Source organism: Hevea brasiliensis, chromosome 5, assembly GCF_030052815.1.
Source record: "Hevea brasiliensis isolate MT/VB/25A 57/8 chromosome 5, ASM3005281v1, whole genome shotgun sequence".
NCBI classification, from domain to species: domain Eukaryota; kingdom Viridiplantae; phylum Streptophyta; class Magnoliopsida; order Malpighiales; family Euphorbiaceae; genus Hevea; species Hevea brasiliensis.
Window position 1 is genome coordinate 113,035,719 of NC_079497.1, and position 14,818 is coordinate 113,050,536.

Here is a 14,818-nt window from a genome sequence, read left to right on the forward strand (position 1 = left end):
GCGGTAACATGAAATCCCACTGATACTATTTTTAATATAATTTTAATAAAAATACGAATAAAAAAATTCAAACTCTTATTAAAATAAATTTATATTTATTTTTAAGAGTTTATATTAAATACACATTTTAATAATTAAAAAATTAATATTCATTTAGAAGATATTTTCAGTTCAATTTTCACCATTTATTTCCCAAGTTTCAATTCAATCAATCAAATTTTTTTATTTTAATTTAATTTTATTGCATTTTTCTAATCCTAATGCTTGATGTTGTCTACTCTTATTCACCCTAAAACATGCAAAGAATCAGTAAATATTATCCAATAAATATAATTATTTATTTATTTAAATAAAATAATTATTTAGCAATTATTTCAGGATTTATTTGAAATTACAATTAAGGCAAAAATCCCCCCCTTGAGAAATATTCCAATAATAATTTAACTAGTGGTGTTTTAAATTTAAACACCGAAACAGATAGGGGGAGAGGGAGGGGTGCTAGAGGTGTTTAGCACAACTCCCATGCATGTTCCAATCTCTGTCGACGCATTAGCTTCGGCAACAAATCGATCAGCCGCTAATGGAAACGAGTAGAATAGGCTCAATGGCAGCCCTTTCATGCTGGGATTTCATCGAAAATATTTGAATTGCAATGTACAGATTCTGTTTCCCAACTCTCTAGAAAAAGGTTTATCGGAGGCTAGAGGAAATGAGGGAGAGGTTAGAAGGTCTGATCGACATCAAAGGCATTATTAATGGAGAGAACAACCCATGATTCTTCCTTTCCTCCCTTGCTGTTGCGTTTGGGTGAAAGGTTCAAATTCTACTCCTTGAACTTGCTCTTACCGCTCCATTTGATCAAGGGACGATGACGAGGATGCCGTGCCCTAAATCTTCTATTGGTTTCCTCCACAGTAAGAGAGAGTTCGTTTGTTCTTAGATGGTGCAGAACAATGAGTTAATAAAATAGTTGAGATTGAGACAAACGTTAATGTCAAAGGCACATGGTTAAATATGATCGTAGAGGTGGGGTTAGCAGTGTTGGAAATAACATGCATCAAAGAAAAACTTGAACTTGACTTGACCTAATCAATGTTCAGCTGAGATTTCCTGCTTTCTGAATTAGACAACAGAGAGGAATGCCACAAATGTTGACTCTTCATATAGTCTCTTTTCCACAAAGATGCAGATGGTAATTGAAATTCTGCCCTCACCACACCATGCCTAACAGTAATAGTCAGCACAGCACTCTAACTATTCTAAAATTTGAATTCCACGTTTAAATAAAATAAGCATAGAATAAAAACATGAGAACAAAGAGGAAAAGACGAAGGTTCTTCCTGCCCCATGTCCTAATGGGATTGCAGTAGATCCAGAAGGCAAAAATGAGTAGTTTGAAACTACTTTTCTAAAAAGCAATGCTGCTAAAAAAAATAATTTAGAAAGCTGTTTTGATATTTTTAAAATCATTATGATTGAAAAAGTTAACTTTAAATTAAAATAAAAATATAGAGGCTTTGGTTAAGTCCCACATTTATTTAATATTAAAAAAATATATACATTTATATAATATGATTTGAACAATGAAATTAAATTCGATTTATTTTATTAACATGATATGAAAGCCAATCATAATCTCAATATTAAGTCATTCATATATGTCCAATACTGCAAATCAATTTCATGTTTCATACATTTAATCTTTAGACGTAATATAAGAATATGCATAGACGGAGTATTGAGCAAAAATGTTTTATACATAACTTGAAAAATTTTCTTATCATAAAATACTTTTAAAGTGTAATTATGTCTAGTCCATTTAATCAATAGTTTTGGGGAAAATTTTAAATCATTAAACTAAAACTTATCTGTAATGAAAATTAATTTCTTATGCTCTTTCAAATTCAAGATTCTACCATAGTAAGTGTGTTTATTCAGAGAAAAAATTGAATTTGAGGATTAGAAAGGTAAGGAATCAGATCGATAATGAGAGCCAATAATCCGATCTCTAAGTAGCACATGGATTTGATCCTTTCAAAAACCAGTAGATCCATGGAGAAAATTTCCATTCCAATATCCTTTGACATGTATAAGAAGTTATATGTATTGGAATAGAGAGGGTGTAGAAGATAGAGTGACATAATTAAGCTCTTGGCTTTATGCTTATAATTACCATTTAAGCCAATCTACATAATACATTTTCTTTTGTTAACAAAAGGAAAATAATGCATTCCAAACAAATCATTGCTAAATCATTGAAGCTACAAAAGTCGAAGTAATTTTCTTCTTCTGTGATCATCATAACCCATTTATGGATATGATGGAATTTGTTCGAAGGTCAATTTCCTAGAGTCCAAGAATTCTTTATTCTTGGGATCACGAGTTGATATGTAGTCAAGAAAAGTAGCAAAATTTGTATCTTTATATCGCCTTGGATTGGCTGCATCTATGAGTTTTGACCATGGCCTTACCATGCACTTGAATGGAAGAGTGTGTAGAGATGCCACTGAAATTCTAGACTTTGTTGAGTTCACTTTCACTCTATGTAACACACTTTTGTACTTACCATTGCTAAATATCTAAAACAAATAAATAGCAATATTATTAGTATTGTATCAAAATATATAAATTGTTATAAATAATTATCTTAAAAAATATAATTTTTTTTATAGTCAGATAAAAACTCAAACTTGAAGTTTCACACTTTTAAAGATGTCTATTGAAAATTTAATAAATCGTTTATACCTTTTCGATAATTATGATTTTGGACGAATAAAATTCTTTTCTTATTTCTTGGGTCTCATCATTAATTATGGATTCCAACCCTAACACATTTTCCCAAGAATCTAAGAAGAAAAATATGGATTTAGTAAACACAAACCTCAAGATGATCACCAACATTGACAACAAAAGCATTGGGGATTGATTCAACGGTGACCCATTTGTCCATGTATTGAATCTGCAGACCTTCAACTTCATCTTGGAGAAGAAGTGTGAGGAATCCATAATCAGAATGGGGTGGCATTCCTAATGTAAGATCAGGTTCTGGGCATGGAGGGTAGAAATTGACCATCATTAGCTGGCTACCATCTTGGAAATCCTTCATAATTTCATTATCATCATCATCATTTTCTACTATCTTAATGCTCTTGTTGGTTCCCAACAGGCTCTCTAGGATTGCCTCCATTACCATTAGAAACAAGTATTTAGTTTGTTTTGAGTAGGTAGCCGCCAGCTTCCTGCTTCACCATAAAATAACAATTAGAAGATACTCATTAGATAACAAACTGAAGCAAGCTATTTAATTCATAAACATTACAAGAAATATATTATTCTATTTTCTAGTGCATGAGGAAACTTTTTTTAATACGATAAGATAAGACAAGACAGAGACAGAGACAAATACTCGACCACCATTAAACTTGTAGCTTGCATAAACTATTAAGGGAAACATAGAAGTGGCCCAGAAGCAAAGGAAATATGCATAAGCAAATAATGTCAACAAAGGAAGAAAAGGACTTAAATTATTCAAAAACTGAAACTCTCACCTGAAATCTGTGGGAGAAGAAGGCCAATGAGGAAGGACATCTGGTAAGGGGTGGCACATTAGCTTCAAGAAATCTCTCCAGCAGAACACACTATCCTTGTTTTGGTTAAAGCTCGTTCCATATCGAACCAGAGCTTGCATGTCTGATGACATATATTTCGATCTTTCCTTGTAGGGAAGCTCGAAAAACCTCTCAGCCGCAGCGACCATTCCTCTAATAACATCCTTAGGAATGCCATGATTTACCAACTGCATTAACCCAATCAAAGATTCAGTTTCAATTTTGTACCCTTAAATCGAACAAGTTGGTGTAAGAGGCTTTCAGAAATCAAGCTGTGTTATTGAAATAATTGCAGGACATATATATACAGGTTTACATGGTTGTTATGATAAGATAATATATAGTCTAACAGTTAAAGATGAACACAGTTTCTTGAAAGATATGGTACATCAGATGAGCCTTATCAGTTGGAAGAAAAAGATCCAGAGACTTGACTACATGTTAATTTTCTACCTGAAAAAAGCCATACTGCTTGCAAGCATCAGCGAGGGATTTGAGGACTTGGGGACGGTTTGAGCCTTGCAACTCAGCAAAATCAATTATGGGCAACTTAATACTTTCCCTGCAGGTCTCACTAGGTTCTGCTTGACTGGTATTATTGGGTCGTTCTTGAACAGGCAATATGTACTTGTTAGGAATTTTATCAATGCCTTTTTCATACAGCCGCTTCACTCCCTTTTGGAATTGGGTTTCTAGGGCTTCATCATTTTCCTTTGCCATTGCTATTGAAGGACACATATGTACCTGTGATCAATGCATATACAAGAAAATATCAATTATACAGGCGATTAGTTTTGCATGTATGACATTTATGTTTAACCTAACTTGAGAGAATATCAATTAATTAGTATAATTAGCTCGATATCATATAAAAACAAGTTTAGCAATCATTAATTTATGCATATGCATAAATTTCAATACAAATATTTGATCTAACTATTATTGAGCTCATTTCATATGAGAATGAACTTATATTATATGTATCTATTAGTAGTATGCACATATATACCTGTTTAGATATTTGCACAAGAGAGTGTGTTATGATTGGTAAATGCTAAATATCAAACATATAGATACCTTCTAGTAGGAATTAAAGGAAATGGAGAAAAAGAAGGGAAAGTATAGTGAGAAAATTTGATAAGGAAAAGGTGTTTATATAGGGGAGAAATGAAGGGAAACATGTATAGAAACAGTAGCTAGTTTTGAAGAAACCACCAATGGATAGAAATTGGTATGAATCACAGGACTGACTACTGTTTGTATATCAGCAAAAGCGTTGACGAAAATAGAGTCAAGACCAACGAGAGTTGTCTCAGTCTCATGCAAGGTAGGTACAGCCAAACCTCCTATCTCTTTCCACTCCTTTACTCTCCAAAAACCTTCAACTCTAATGCTTTGTCTTCTTTTCTACGCTCCTTCCTACCCTTGATGTTGTAGCCGCCCCTCTCTCTATCTCTCTACATAATTTGTGGTGGGATACCATGGCTGACTTTTTGCCTCCCCATTAAAGTAGGGTCATCAATTATGATTTTTTTTTTTTTGCCTAATTATAAAAAGTTTATTACTCCAAATGATAATTTATAACTAGCTATTATGGTCAAAACTAAAGATTAATATTCAATAATTACGAGCCCTAATCCAAATGATAACGGGGTTTTACTTAATTTTGAGTCTATTATCTTGAAATCAATCCTCATTATGAGGGTATAATTGCAAACAAACGCAAGGTTTATTAATAGGTCATTGTGATCTTTTATTTCTTTAATATTTTCTTTGGCTTAGGAAAAGAAAAAGTTGAGTAATTCTCTCTGCTTACTTTGTATTGGTCATTCTTAGCAAATGGCAAACCATTTTTGACCGCCAATCTTGAATTAATACATTGGTAGAGTTTGAAAACATATTCATTATCAATTCAATAGAACTGAATAGTCTTTAGAGCTGTGGAGTCTCAAAATTATAATGAAAAAAATTAACATTAATTTTAAGAAGTAATATATTCTGTTGAACTAATGTATAGATTAAATTATCATTATTAATCACAGATCGAGCCTTATTATGCTAAGAGTGGCATCCATTTTGAAAGATAATCATTATATATATGTGGTAATTAATTAATTAATTAATTATAAACAATGATATGATGATAAATTGAGTAGAAAATAGAAGCAAATAAGAACAGATTAAGTAGGACAAAAAACAGCTATATCCAATGATGGCTTTTTGGTTATTCTCAACAGATATGCCATTTTCGAAGAATCCAATTCAATGATGACAAATATTATAGCTATATTAGCTAGTGAATTTATAAGAAAATATCGTTTTCTGAAACTCATAATCGATCTCACGTACTGTCTCCAACTTGCAATATTTTTCTTGGTGATAGCTCTCTATGTGAGTGTTTTCCATTTTTATATGAATTTACAATCGTACTTAACTATCGCAAATCATAGTAATTAATGTAGTCTGAAAATTTTAATTTAAGTTTAATTTAATCTAAAAATTAAGAAATTTAGATTCTTAATTTTTAGGCTTAAATTAAGAAATCAATAAAAAATAAAAAATTAAATTTCTTAATTTTTTATTTAAATTAAAAATTTTAGCTCATAAATTTTAATTTTTACACTACATTAAGCTTAAATTAAAATTTTTAGATTATTTTAAATAAAAAATTAAAAATAAATTAAATTAAATTTTTTCAAATAAATATAAGAGTTAAATTAAATATTTTAACTTAAAATGTCTTTAGATTTCCCCTTTGTTAACAATTTAGTCATTCTATTTAAATTATTTGAATTTGCCGTTTAAAAAAAAATATAAGGAGAGAGAAACTTTTCAAAAACCAAAATTACCATCCCATCCAAATTTCTTCCTCGCCACTCTGCTCACAAGCGGCCGCCATGGAGCACTGTGAAACAACATTTCTCTTCTCTCAGACATTTCATCAAATAGTTTCAGTGCCTCTTGTTTAAGCTCTATTTTTAGATAAACATCGGAGACATTGCACTCAACAAATACATATTAGTCAAAAGTCATATTAGTCATTTCACAAAACTATAGTGGAAAAATGGTGACTTATAAATAATGACAATATATACATATGTTTTATTTATTTATTTATTTATAGATAAGGATCAACCGACCAACCAATAGTCTCCTTTCTTTACACGTAGATTTTTGCCCCAAAAAACTGCCAATTCAACTTCTGTTATTTATCATATGGCTTTGTATTCATATATGATGAGCCAAATTACATACGATTTGACAAAGTTTGCTGTGAGATTTGAATCAAATATTTTATGAGATTTATGCTGGTAATTAATAAAGGATCAAATCACTATTATTATTATTATTATGATTTTATTCTGATCATTAATCATAATAAATTTAAATTTTATTATAATTACTGATGAAAATATATTTATTATACATATAAGAAAGAATATTACACTAAATAATTATTTTATAGACTAATTTCAACATTATCATAAAAAAATTAAAATTATTTATGATAATGTCAACAAAAAGATTAAATTAATTAAGGCTAAATTTTACAACATTAACAAATATATATATAATTATAAGTGTTTTTCGTTGACAATTTATTATGATATTGATGTTATGGATTCAATTCACAGAGTGGATTGCTCAGTTATTAGGATAAGGTTCTTTGCATTGAAATTAAAAACACAATTTTAATTAATTAATTAATTAATTAATTAACAACCGTGATAAGTAGAAACTTCAATGGAATTGAAATTAATCGACAATTAAACTTGATTTCAAGTAAGGAATGTGAGTTGACAATTCTGACCATTTCCTCCATTTTCTTTGGCTGCTTCATTGGGTATATTAATTCTTTTGTTTATGCATTAATTAATTAACTAACTAAAATCAGAGTGTGGATCCAGCTAAATCCTTGATTAAGTGGTAATTATAAAATAATTAACTGATAATGACATTATTTACATGTGATTATGGCATATTGATTCATCATTCATCCCTCCAAACGCACCACAAATGCAAATCTATGGTTTACAGCTGCTGACCTTAATAAAAAAATATATATATTAAACTAATTGCATGTGTGTGAATATATATATATATTCAATCATCTGGTATTCTTTATTGTTTTGTAAATTCATGTTCGTGGAAATTTCACAGACAACATCATTGAATATCACTATAAGCTGAGTGTGTATATATATATATAAAAGAAACTATATTTATTATTGAAATTATTGTATAATTGTAAGTTCTGGTCTAAAGGGTCTTTGTTCCCTAACTGATTGTCTAAACTATTAAACACCCTTTTGGTTATAGGTCATTCTGTCCTTAAATTATTCCTCTAAGGCACGAGTGACCTAGGCTCTACAAAGTCAATGAATTTCGAATATCAATTAAAACTAGGGTATTTTGCGTGTGGTTGAGGGCATTGCCAAGCTGGTCTAAACATTAAATCTCCATATTGTTTATGCTTCTTATGGGTCATTTATTAATATTTATTTTAATTTAAATTTTGTCTTTTCTTCTCCATTCGTTGCATGGTTTTCCTCCACGTCAGCTCCATAATATTCTATATTTTGTACGTGTAATATATAAATTTTTTTTTAGGAGAGATTGATATAACTAGCTAACTAGATATATATATATATATTCTACAGGGGTCAATGCAATTTTTAACATGATTTAAATTGCTAAAAATATATTAATTAGTGTGGATTTAGCAATTTGGATTCAAATTATACTCATCTATTATTTTTATAAAAAATAAAATTAATTATATTAATTATTACAAGTTCTATACATATCAATAATAGAAAGATTTATCCAAATTTTATATACAGCTTAAACACTTCATCTCAAACTAATATGAGATTATACACCTCATAATGCTCAAATATGGATATTTCTAGCGTGAAATTTACAGGTAAAATGTTTTTGGATGGCCTAACATTGAAATAGAGTAAATTCTGATACTATATAAAGAAAATAGATCAAGTTTAACTTCGTTTTAAAAATTAAATCAAAGGAAATAGTTTATTTAAGTCTTATATATAGTTCAAACACCTCGTGTCATCTCAAATTAATGTGAAACAATTTACATTTTGTTTTATTTTCGTATTATACGTCATGAAGATTTTCTTTCCTTTTCAAAAAAAAAGAAAATTATAAGATCAATGTGTGATTGTAAAATTAATTTGCAATATGCTCTCAAATATTTACATTAGGCGATAATTAATTTGCAATATGTGAGTGATTAATTAATTATTATATAATATAAATACTTGCGCTTATATAAAATTTTTTAAAAAAGATAATTGAGGGATTGAAAAATTGAATCTAGGTCTACTAAGTGATATATTTTTAATTATTGAATCAAATTAAGTTAATTGATTATTATTTAAATTTAAATTGGAAAATTCATTAATCGTTAGTTGCGAATTGCAAATACCATAATTGAATGAAGGCAATGTGGAATGTCACCTAATGAAAAGTTTTTCCATATTATTTGCAACTATACAGAGAGTTAGGTGAAGAAAGAAATTAAAGAAATAGATGGGACTCAATTTGTCTATTTCCTCCAACTTCGTAATAATAGTTTTGGATGTTATCAGAATTCTTCTTTTAAATGGGTATGGTACAGTACTTACTTGTACCACCCAATATAAATAACTCATTAATAAATTTTTTATTATTTAAGATAGACTCAAAACTTCTACTTCTCAAATGTTTATATGTAAAAGAGTGTGTTGTTGACTTATAAAGATTAGCACGTCTTAATAAAATTATTATAATTTTATTAAAAAATATAAACTTTCCCTGAATATATATATATATCCTTAATAAAAAAGATTTCTTTAATCGTCTACCTATTTTTATAAAGCAAAAAATAGAGTTTACTGGGTATTATGGTCTAGACCCCTTAGGCTTGAGGTTCAGGGGCACATGTTGATATCTTCGATTTAACTCGACTCTATAGAAAGAGACGAACTAATAAACCCAAAGTGACACCCAATAAGATAAATCATTGAACAACTCGTCATCTCCTCCCATCACACTCTTAAATAGAGACAATATTAAGTCATCACACTAGTGTAGAGAATTAAATTGAAATGAAATAGGATTATTTTATTAAATTAATCACTAAATTACCACACTTTTCATTCATATATCAAACTTTGGGCTCAAATATTAATTTGTTGAGGATCGAAAAGCCAAAAATGCAACAATTTTTTTGAATTGATTTTCTAAAGGATTAAGACAGCCCAGGCCAGGGATTGCGCGTGTAGATTGAGCCTCAAAATCCATTCTATGGCCCTGAAACGTTTGTTCAAGTCCTTCAAGTTCAGGGCCTTTTCATCATTGTACTTCGATTTTCCGGTGTCACACATCTCCTGTTTAAAAATTATAATTATAATTTAATTAATTTTTTTATTATTTTTTATATTTAAAAAGTTAATTAAATTATAAAAAAATATATAATTATGAAAATTTTTAAATAATTTTGAAAATTATAAATTTTACATTTTTATATCATCAAATTGATTTCCTTTAACTTTTTAGATGATGAGCAAATACAGAAAATAAATATATAAATAAAATAGTTGCTAATAGCGTCAGCGTCCAACAACTACCAATCCATTCCTTACTGCATTACAAGATTGCCCTCTATTTTTTAAATGTTAATGAAATTGTTCCATTAAAAAAGTTAAAGAAAAAAAAAATTTATAATATTTAATCCTTAATTCTTTTTATCTGCAAGTCATCATGTGTGTTATTTAAATAATTTTTTTTTAATTATAAATTTAAAACACTAATCTGTTAAATATATGGGATTACAACGCAGCACTCCACCTTGGCATTGGAAGATTTAGAGTAGCTGACCTAAAACAAACAAAGAATTGTGAACGTGTCACGAGCCATGCAGATTGTAAAACATACATGTGCAATTCTTTCATCATTTTTAAAATCAGATTAGGTGCCATTGTGTAAACCCCATACCTAATAGCCATAAGTCATACCCATCTATTTTTTCTTGCATTACACAATCTCGAAGCTTGCACTTGTCATGTTCCTAACCACACACGTACTCCTTTCCCAGCTTTCATAGCCCAGAACGCCACGTGCATACTTGTCTTCAATCTCTCAAGTAATCAATTCAACAGAATCCCCCGCCTTAAATGGAACATACTTGGAGCAGACCAATTACTCCCTCCGACGCTCCTTGGTCTCCTTATTTATTCTATAGCAACTTTTGCATAGCCCATTTCTCTCAGTATTTTCACAAACACCTTTTCCTCCTCCTCCTCTTCTTTTTCTTCTGCAGAGATTTGATATTCCATGGATAATCTAGGCCCACCAACCCATCCTCCAGGCTCCTTTCTCACTCCTCTTCTCTACTCTTTAGCAGGCGTAGTTTGCGCTTCTCTAGCTCTTCTCGCTTATCATCTCTTGTTCGTTAAATATTGCATCGTTAGACGACCAAGAACGGCCATGGCAGCCAATTCTATATCTACACCAGTGGAGGGAGGTGAAATGGTAATTGGGGTTGAAGAACATGTTCTGAACACAATCCCAATTCTTCTTTACACAGAAAACAACACCCAGTTGGCTAAGATTGATCAAAGCGAGTGTGTAATCTGTTTAGGTGATTTAGAAGAAGGTGATAAGGTTCGTTCATTGCCTAATTGTGGACATGTGTTTCACGTCCCCTGCATTGATGATTGGTTCTTGGCTCACACCAATTGTCCAATTTGTAGAGCGCCGATTGTTGCTCCTATTGATATTGCTTCTGTTCTACAAGAGTCCATTAATGTTAGGAGAGAAAGGACTCCAAATCTAGCTCAGTTTCTTGAACAAGGAGATGAAGATGATGGTGGTGGTGATGGTGGCGGCAGTAATGGTGATGATAATGATAATGCTTCTACTTCAGGGCAATCGTCAACTGTGTTACTTCGCCATAGCTTGTCTTTGGCGTTGCCTATGGAAGGGAAACCTCAACGTTTCATTGAGCTAAAGAGATCCTTATCAATGGATCAACGTTTTGTCATTATAGATATACAAGGAGAAAGGGAGGAAAAAGCTACTTCTCCATCGTGTTCTTCATATTTGAAGAGTTTGGTTATGGAAAATAGATCAGGAAGATCAATGAGGCAGCTAGATCATGTGTCTTCAAGGTGGTTAAGATCTTTCTCGCAAATGCGATTGAGCCAAAGTGCTCTGCCCACTGAAACACTTCCTTGTTAGGATCTTTTCTTTTAATTTGCCTTTAGGTAACCGATAATAAGTTGTTGCTTTAGAATAACCCAATTTTATTTATTGACATGAAATTTGTACTAATTTTCAAATCATTGTACTTATAAGATATCATGAAATGAACAACAAAATGATTCCCAAAACTGAATTTTATATAAGAATGAATTTAATAATTTTTAAGTTAAATATTTTTATTAAAATTTATATAAAATTAATTAAAATATATACGTAATGAGTATAATATTATTAATATATTTAATAAATAATATGAGAAATTAAATTTATTTAAAAGATTATCCTTAAACGGGCCTTTAAATGGGCTTGAATGCACTTATCTATTAAGTATTGGGCTTTTTCTACTTGGTACTGAACCAACTTCATGAAAATATATTTAAACATTAATCACTCACGTATAAATGGAAATTTTCTGAGAATATATAATGTGAATATTCTAAATATATTAAATATCTTTTTTGATATTTTATAAATTTTTAAAGAGAATAAAGATTATAACCGAGTAGTTTGACACTCTTATTTTTTAAATAAATTTGAGTGTTCGATTCTTGTGGATAGAGATAATACTCATTGGGAGAGCTTTACCCTTTAATAAACGAATAATTCTGATTCAGTGAGCTGAGGATCGAGATTGTAAAATTTTGAATTCTTGTTATTTATATTTAAGATTGGAAAAACTTTCCGATGATTACTGAACTGTTATTGGTCTTTGTTTTTTTTTATTGCAAGCTCATTTAGAATTTTGGATTACTAAGCTTAGTAATAATTTAGTGTTTTTAATTATTTCAGAATTGATTTTTAATTTCACATTAAATAATAGAAAATAATTTATTTTTTTTAGAAAATATTTTTTTATAAATAAATTATTTTTTAAAATAAATGAAATCTAAATATTAATTTTGTTTTACAAAAAGTCAATATTATATTGACTTCATATTTAACAAAATTCAATATTCAAAAATTATGAATTGCGTGTGCAAGAATTACTTGAATACAGAGAAGAACGAGAGGTCAATTAGAGCAATGAGTGTGAAATAAATATGTAATAATGACGACTTTTGACTTTTTATGTTCAAAATAAATATAATTTCAGTTGAGTGTTAATGTGAGCATTATACCACACATATAATGAACTCATGCTATGCCTCTTCCCTCTCCATAGGTACTCTCTGGCTGTGCCCTTTTGTTCATTATACATGTGATAACGGGACCGTCGCACCTTAATGTCAAAACAAAGATATTTCTGATACACAGGATCCTCTTAAAGAGGCAAGTGTAGAGCATACGTATCTCTGATTATAAGAGTATGATACACATTCAAAGGTTTTCGGAGAGAAGGAGAAGAGTTTAGAAAGCCATGGAAGAGAACTTCAGAGGATATTATTAAAAAGAAACTAAGTCTTGATACAACTGAAGAGAGCAACTCCTTATATAGGCGAGGAGGCTCTTGACATTACTCTTAAAGCAACATAAATAAAGACAAACACACATTATTACATTATTGACAAACTTTTGCTTTTATCATGGAGTGGTGGACAGATTGAGGGTGTCAAAGTCAGAGTCATCAGAGTCGATTCCAAAAAAGTCTTTTGGCCACTGTTGGTGAACAGGAGATGGTGGGTCCGCACTCTGAATGGCATCTCGTGACTCTGTGTCCATCGGATCCGAGAATCTTGCCACATGGGATGGGTCCAGTCAATAGGCTCATCGGTGAGAACGGATGGGGACGAGTGATGTACAACTCACATGGGGAGGCACTAGACAAAAGTAACTATTGATTTCACAAAGGTACTCGGCTAGTTGTCTTCTCAAGGGTCCCATGGCATCTTTGTCAATAATTGATCCTTCGTAGGTCCTCCATTCGTATTCAGGTCCAGAAGTCCATCGGGCCTTCTAGAGAAAGGCCTATGAAAAATGAACAAGGTCCCGATGTTGAGTAGCGATGGGCCATCTTCTATTCCATGGGTGTCTATGATGCGCTTAGCGCCATCTTGAAATGGGCTTGAACCATTCTAGGAATGAGAGTCCTGTTAGTATTGTTCATAACATGCCATGAGGGGAATTCAGTCTGTGGAATAGAGTGTAACCATGCACCATAGGAGCCATAGTTCTTCTAGGATGAGTTCTCTGCCAGGTTGGATACTGAAACAGGTGAGAAAAGGGTTATCAGGGATAAAAACAGTAGAGGAGGGTAGTAATCACCTTAGGGTGTTTCTTGCACTCGGTAGTGAAACAGATGATCCCTTGCGAACTTAGCCATTTTTGAGATGGTTTGGTGAACATCCAGGGGAAAAGTGGGAACCAGAAACGTGCATTGGGGCTGGAGTATGTGGAGAGGATGAGGATGATGCCATGTGGATCAAGGGGAGTGAAGAGGAGGCTTGGATTAGGTGAAGGATTTTTGGCCTGGATAGAAGGTCAGGAACCAAGTTGTGCTTCCCTTTGATATGCTGGACTGTGAATTTATACTTGGCGAACCAGTCCTTAAGCCTCAGTAATTGTGGTTCGTGAAGAGACTTGTTTTGAAGTCTAGAACTTTTGGGAAGGATGAGTCATGACCACGATGAAGTGGTGGCCAATCGGATGAAATTGAATCTCTTTATCCCATTTTTGACACCAATATCTCTTTATAAACTGAATGATAATGTTTTTGAGGTTAGGAACTCTCCACTAGCATGTCCGCAGATATGCTTTTCTCCTTGAATTTCTTCGATGAGGACTTTGCACTGGGTGTCACTAGCATCGATCAAGGATGCATCCAATGAATCTTTAGTGGTGGCGGGTTTAAGGCCACTTCTTTTAATTTTTTCTTCCCTCCATGGTGGGGATCCTTTTAAGCATCTTTGGGCAAGTGTGGGCGGCCACATGCGGGATAAACTTCCGATGTAATTGATAATACCAAGGAATGTTGTATTTGTTTCAAGTCCTTATCGAAACTT

The 14,818-nt window shown here is 31.5% G+C and overlaps 2 protein-coding genes across 2 annotated transcripts; one reads left to right on the top strand and one right to left on the bottom strand.

Moving 5' to 3' along the window:
- Window positions 1–2,076: 2,076 nt before the first annotated feature.
- LOC110662645 (probable 2-oxoglutarate-dependent dioxygenase SLC1) lies at window positions 2,077–4,780 on the bottom strand. Its single transcript, XM_021821688.2, has 5 exons — window positions 4,618–4,780; window positions 4,062–4,352; window positions 3,549–3,796; window positions 2,882–3,239; window positions 2,077–2,579 (listed from the first exon to the last, which is right to left on the bottom strand). Exons 2-5 carry the CDS (start codon window positions 4,344–4,346, stop codon window positions 2,310–2,312), a joined length of 1,161 nt encoding a protein of 386 aa, XP_021677380.2. The 5' UTR covers window positions 4,347–4,352; window positions 4,618–4,780; the 3' UTR covers window positions 2,077–2,309.
- Window positions 4,781–10,740: 5,960 nt separating this feature from the next.
- LOC110662644 (RING-H2 finger protein ATL80-like) lies at window positions 10,741–11,948 on the top strand. The gene has a single exon (XM_021821687.2). It carries the CDS (start codon window positions 10,950–10,952, stop codon window positions 11,853–11,855), a length of 906 nt encoding a protein of 301 aa, XP_021677379.2. The 5' UTR covers window positions 10,741–10,949; the 3' UTR covers window positions 11,856–11,948.
- Window positions 11,949–14,818: the final 2,870 nt, after the last annotated feature.

Coding starts and splice junctions, on each gene's coding strand:
- LOC110662645 (XM_021821688.2), bottom strand. CDS start 4,346: ATGTGTCCTTCAATAGCAATGGCAAAGGAAAATGATGAAGCCCTAGAA. Junction 3,240..3,548: donor TCTTCTCCCACAGATTTCAG/GTGAGAGTTTCA, acceptor ATGGTGAAGCAG/GAAGCTGGCGGCTACCTACT. Junction 2,580..2,881: donor ATGTTGGTGATCATCTTGAG/GTTTGTGTTTAC, acceptor TATTTGTTTTAG/ATATTTAGCAATGGTAAGTA.
- LOC110662644 (XM_021821687.2), top strand. CDS start 10,950: ATGGATAATCTAGGCCCACCAACCCATCCTCCAGGCTCCTTTCTCACT.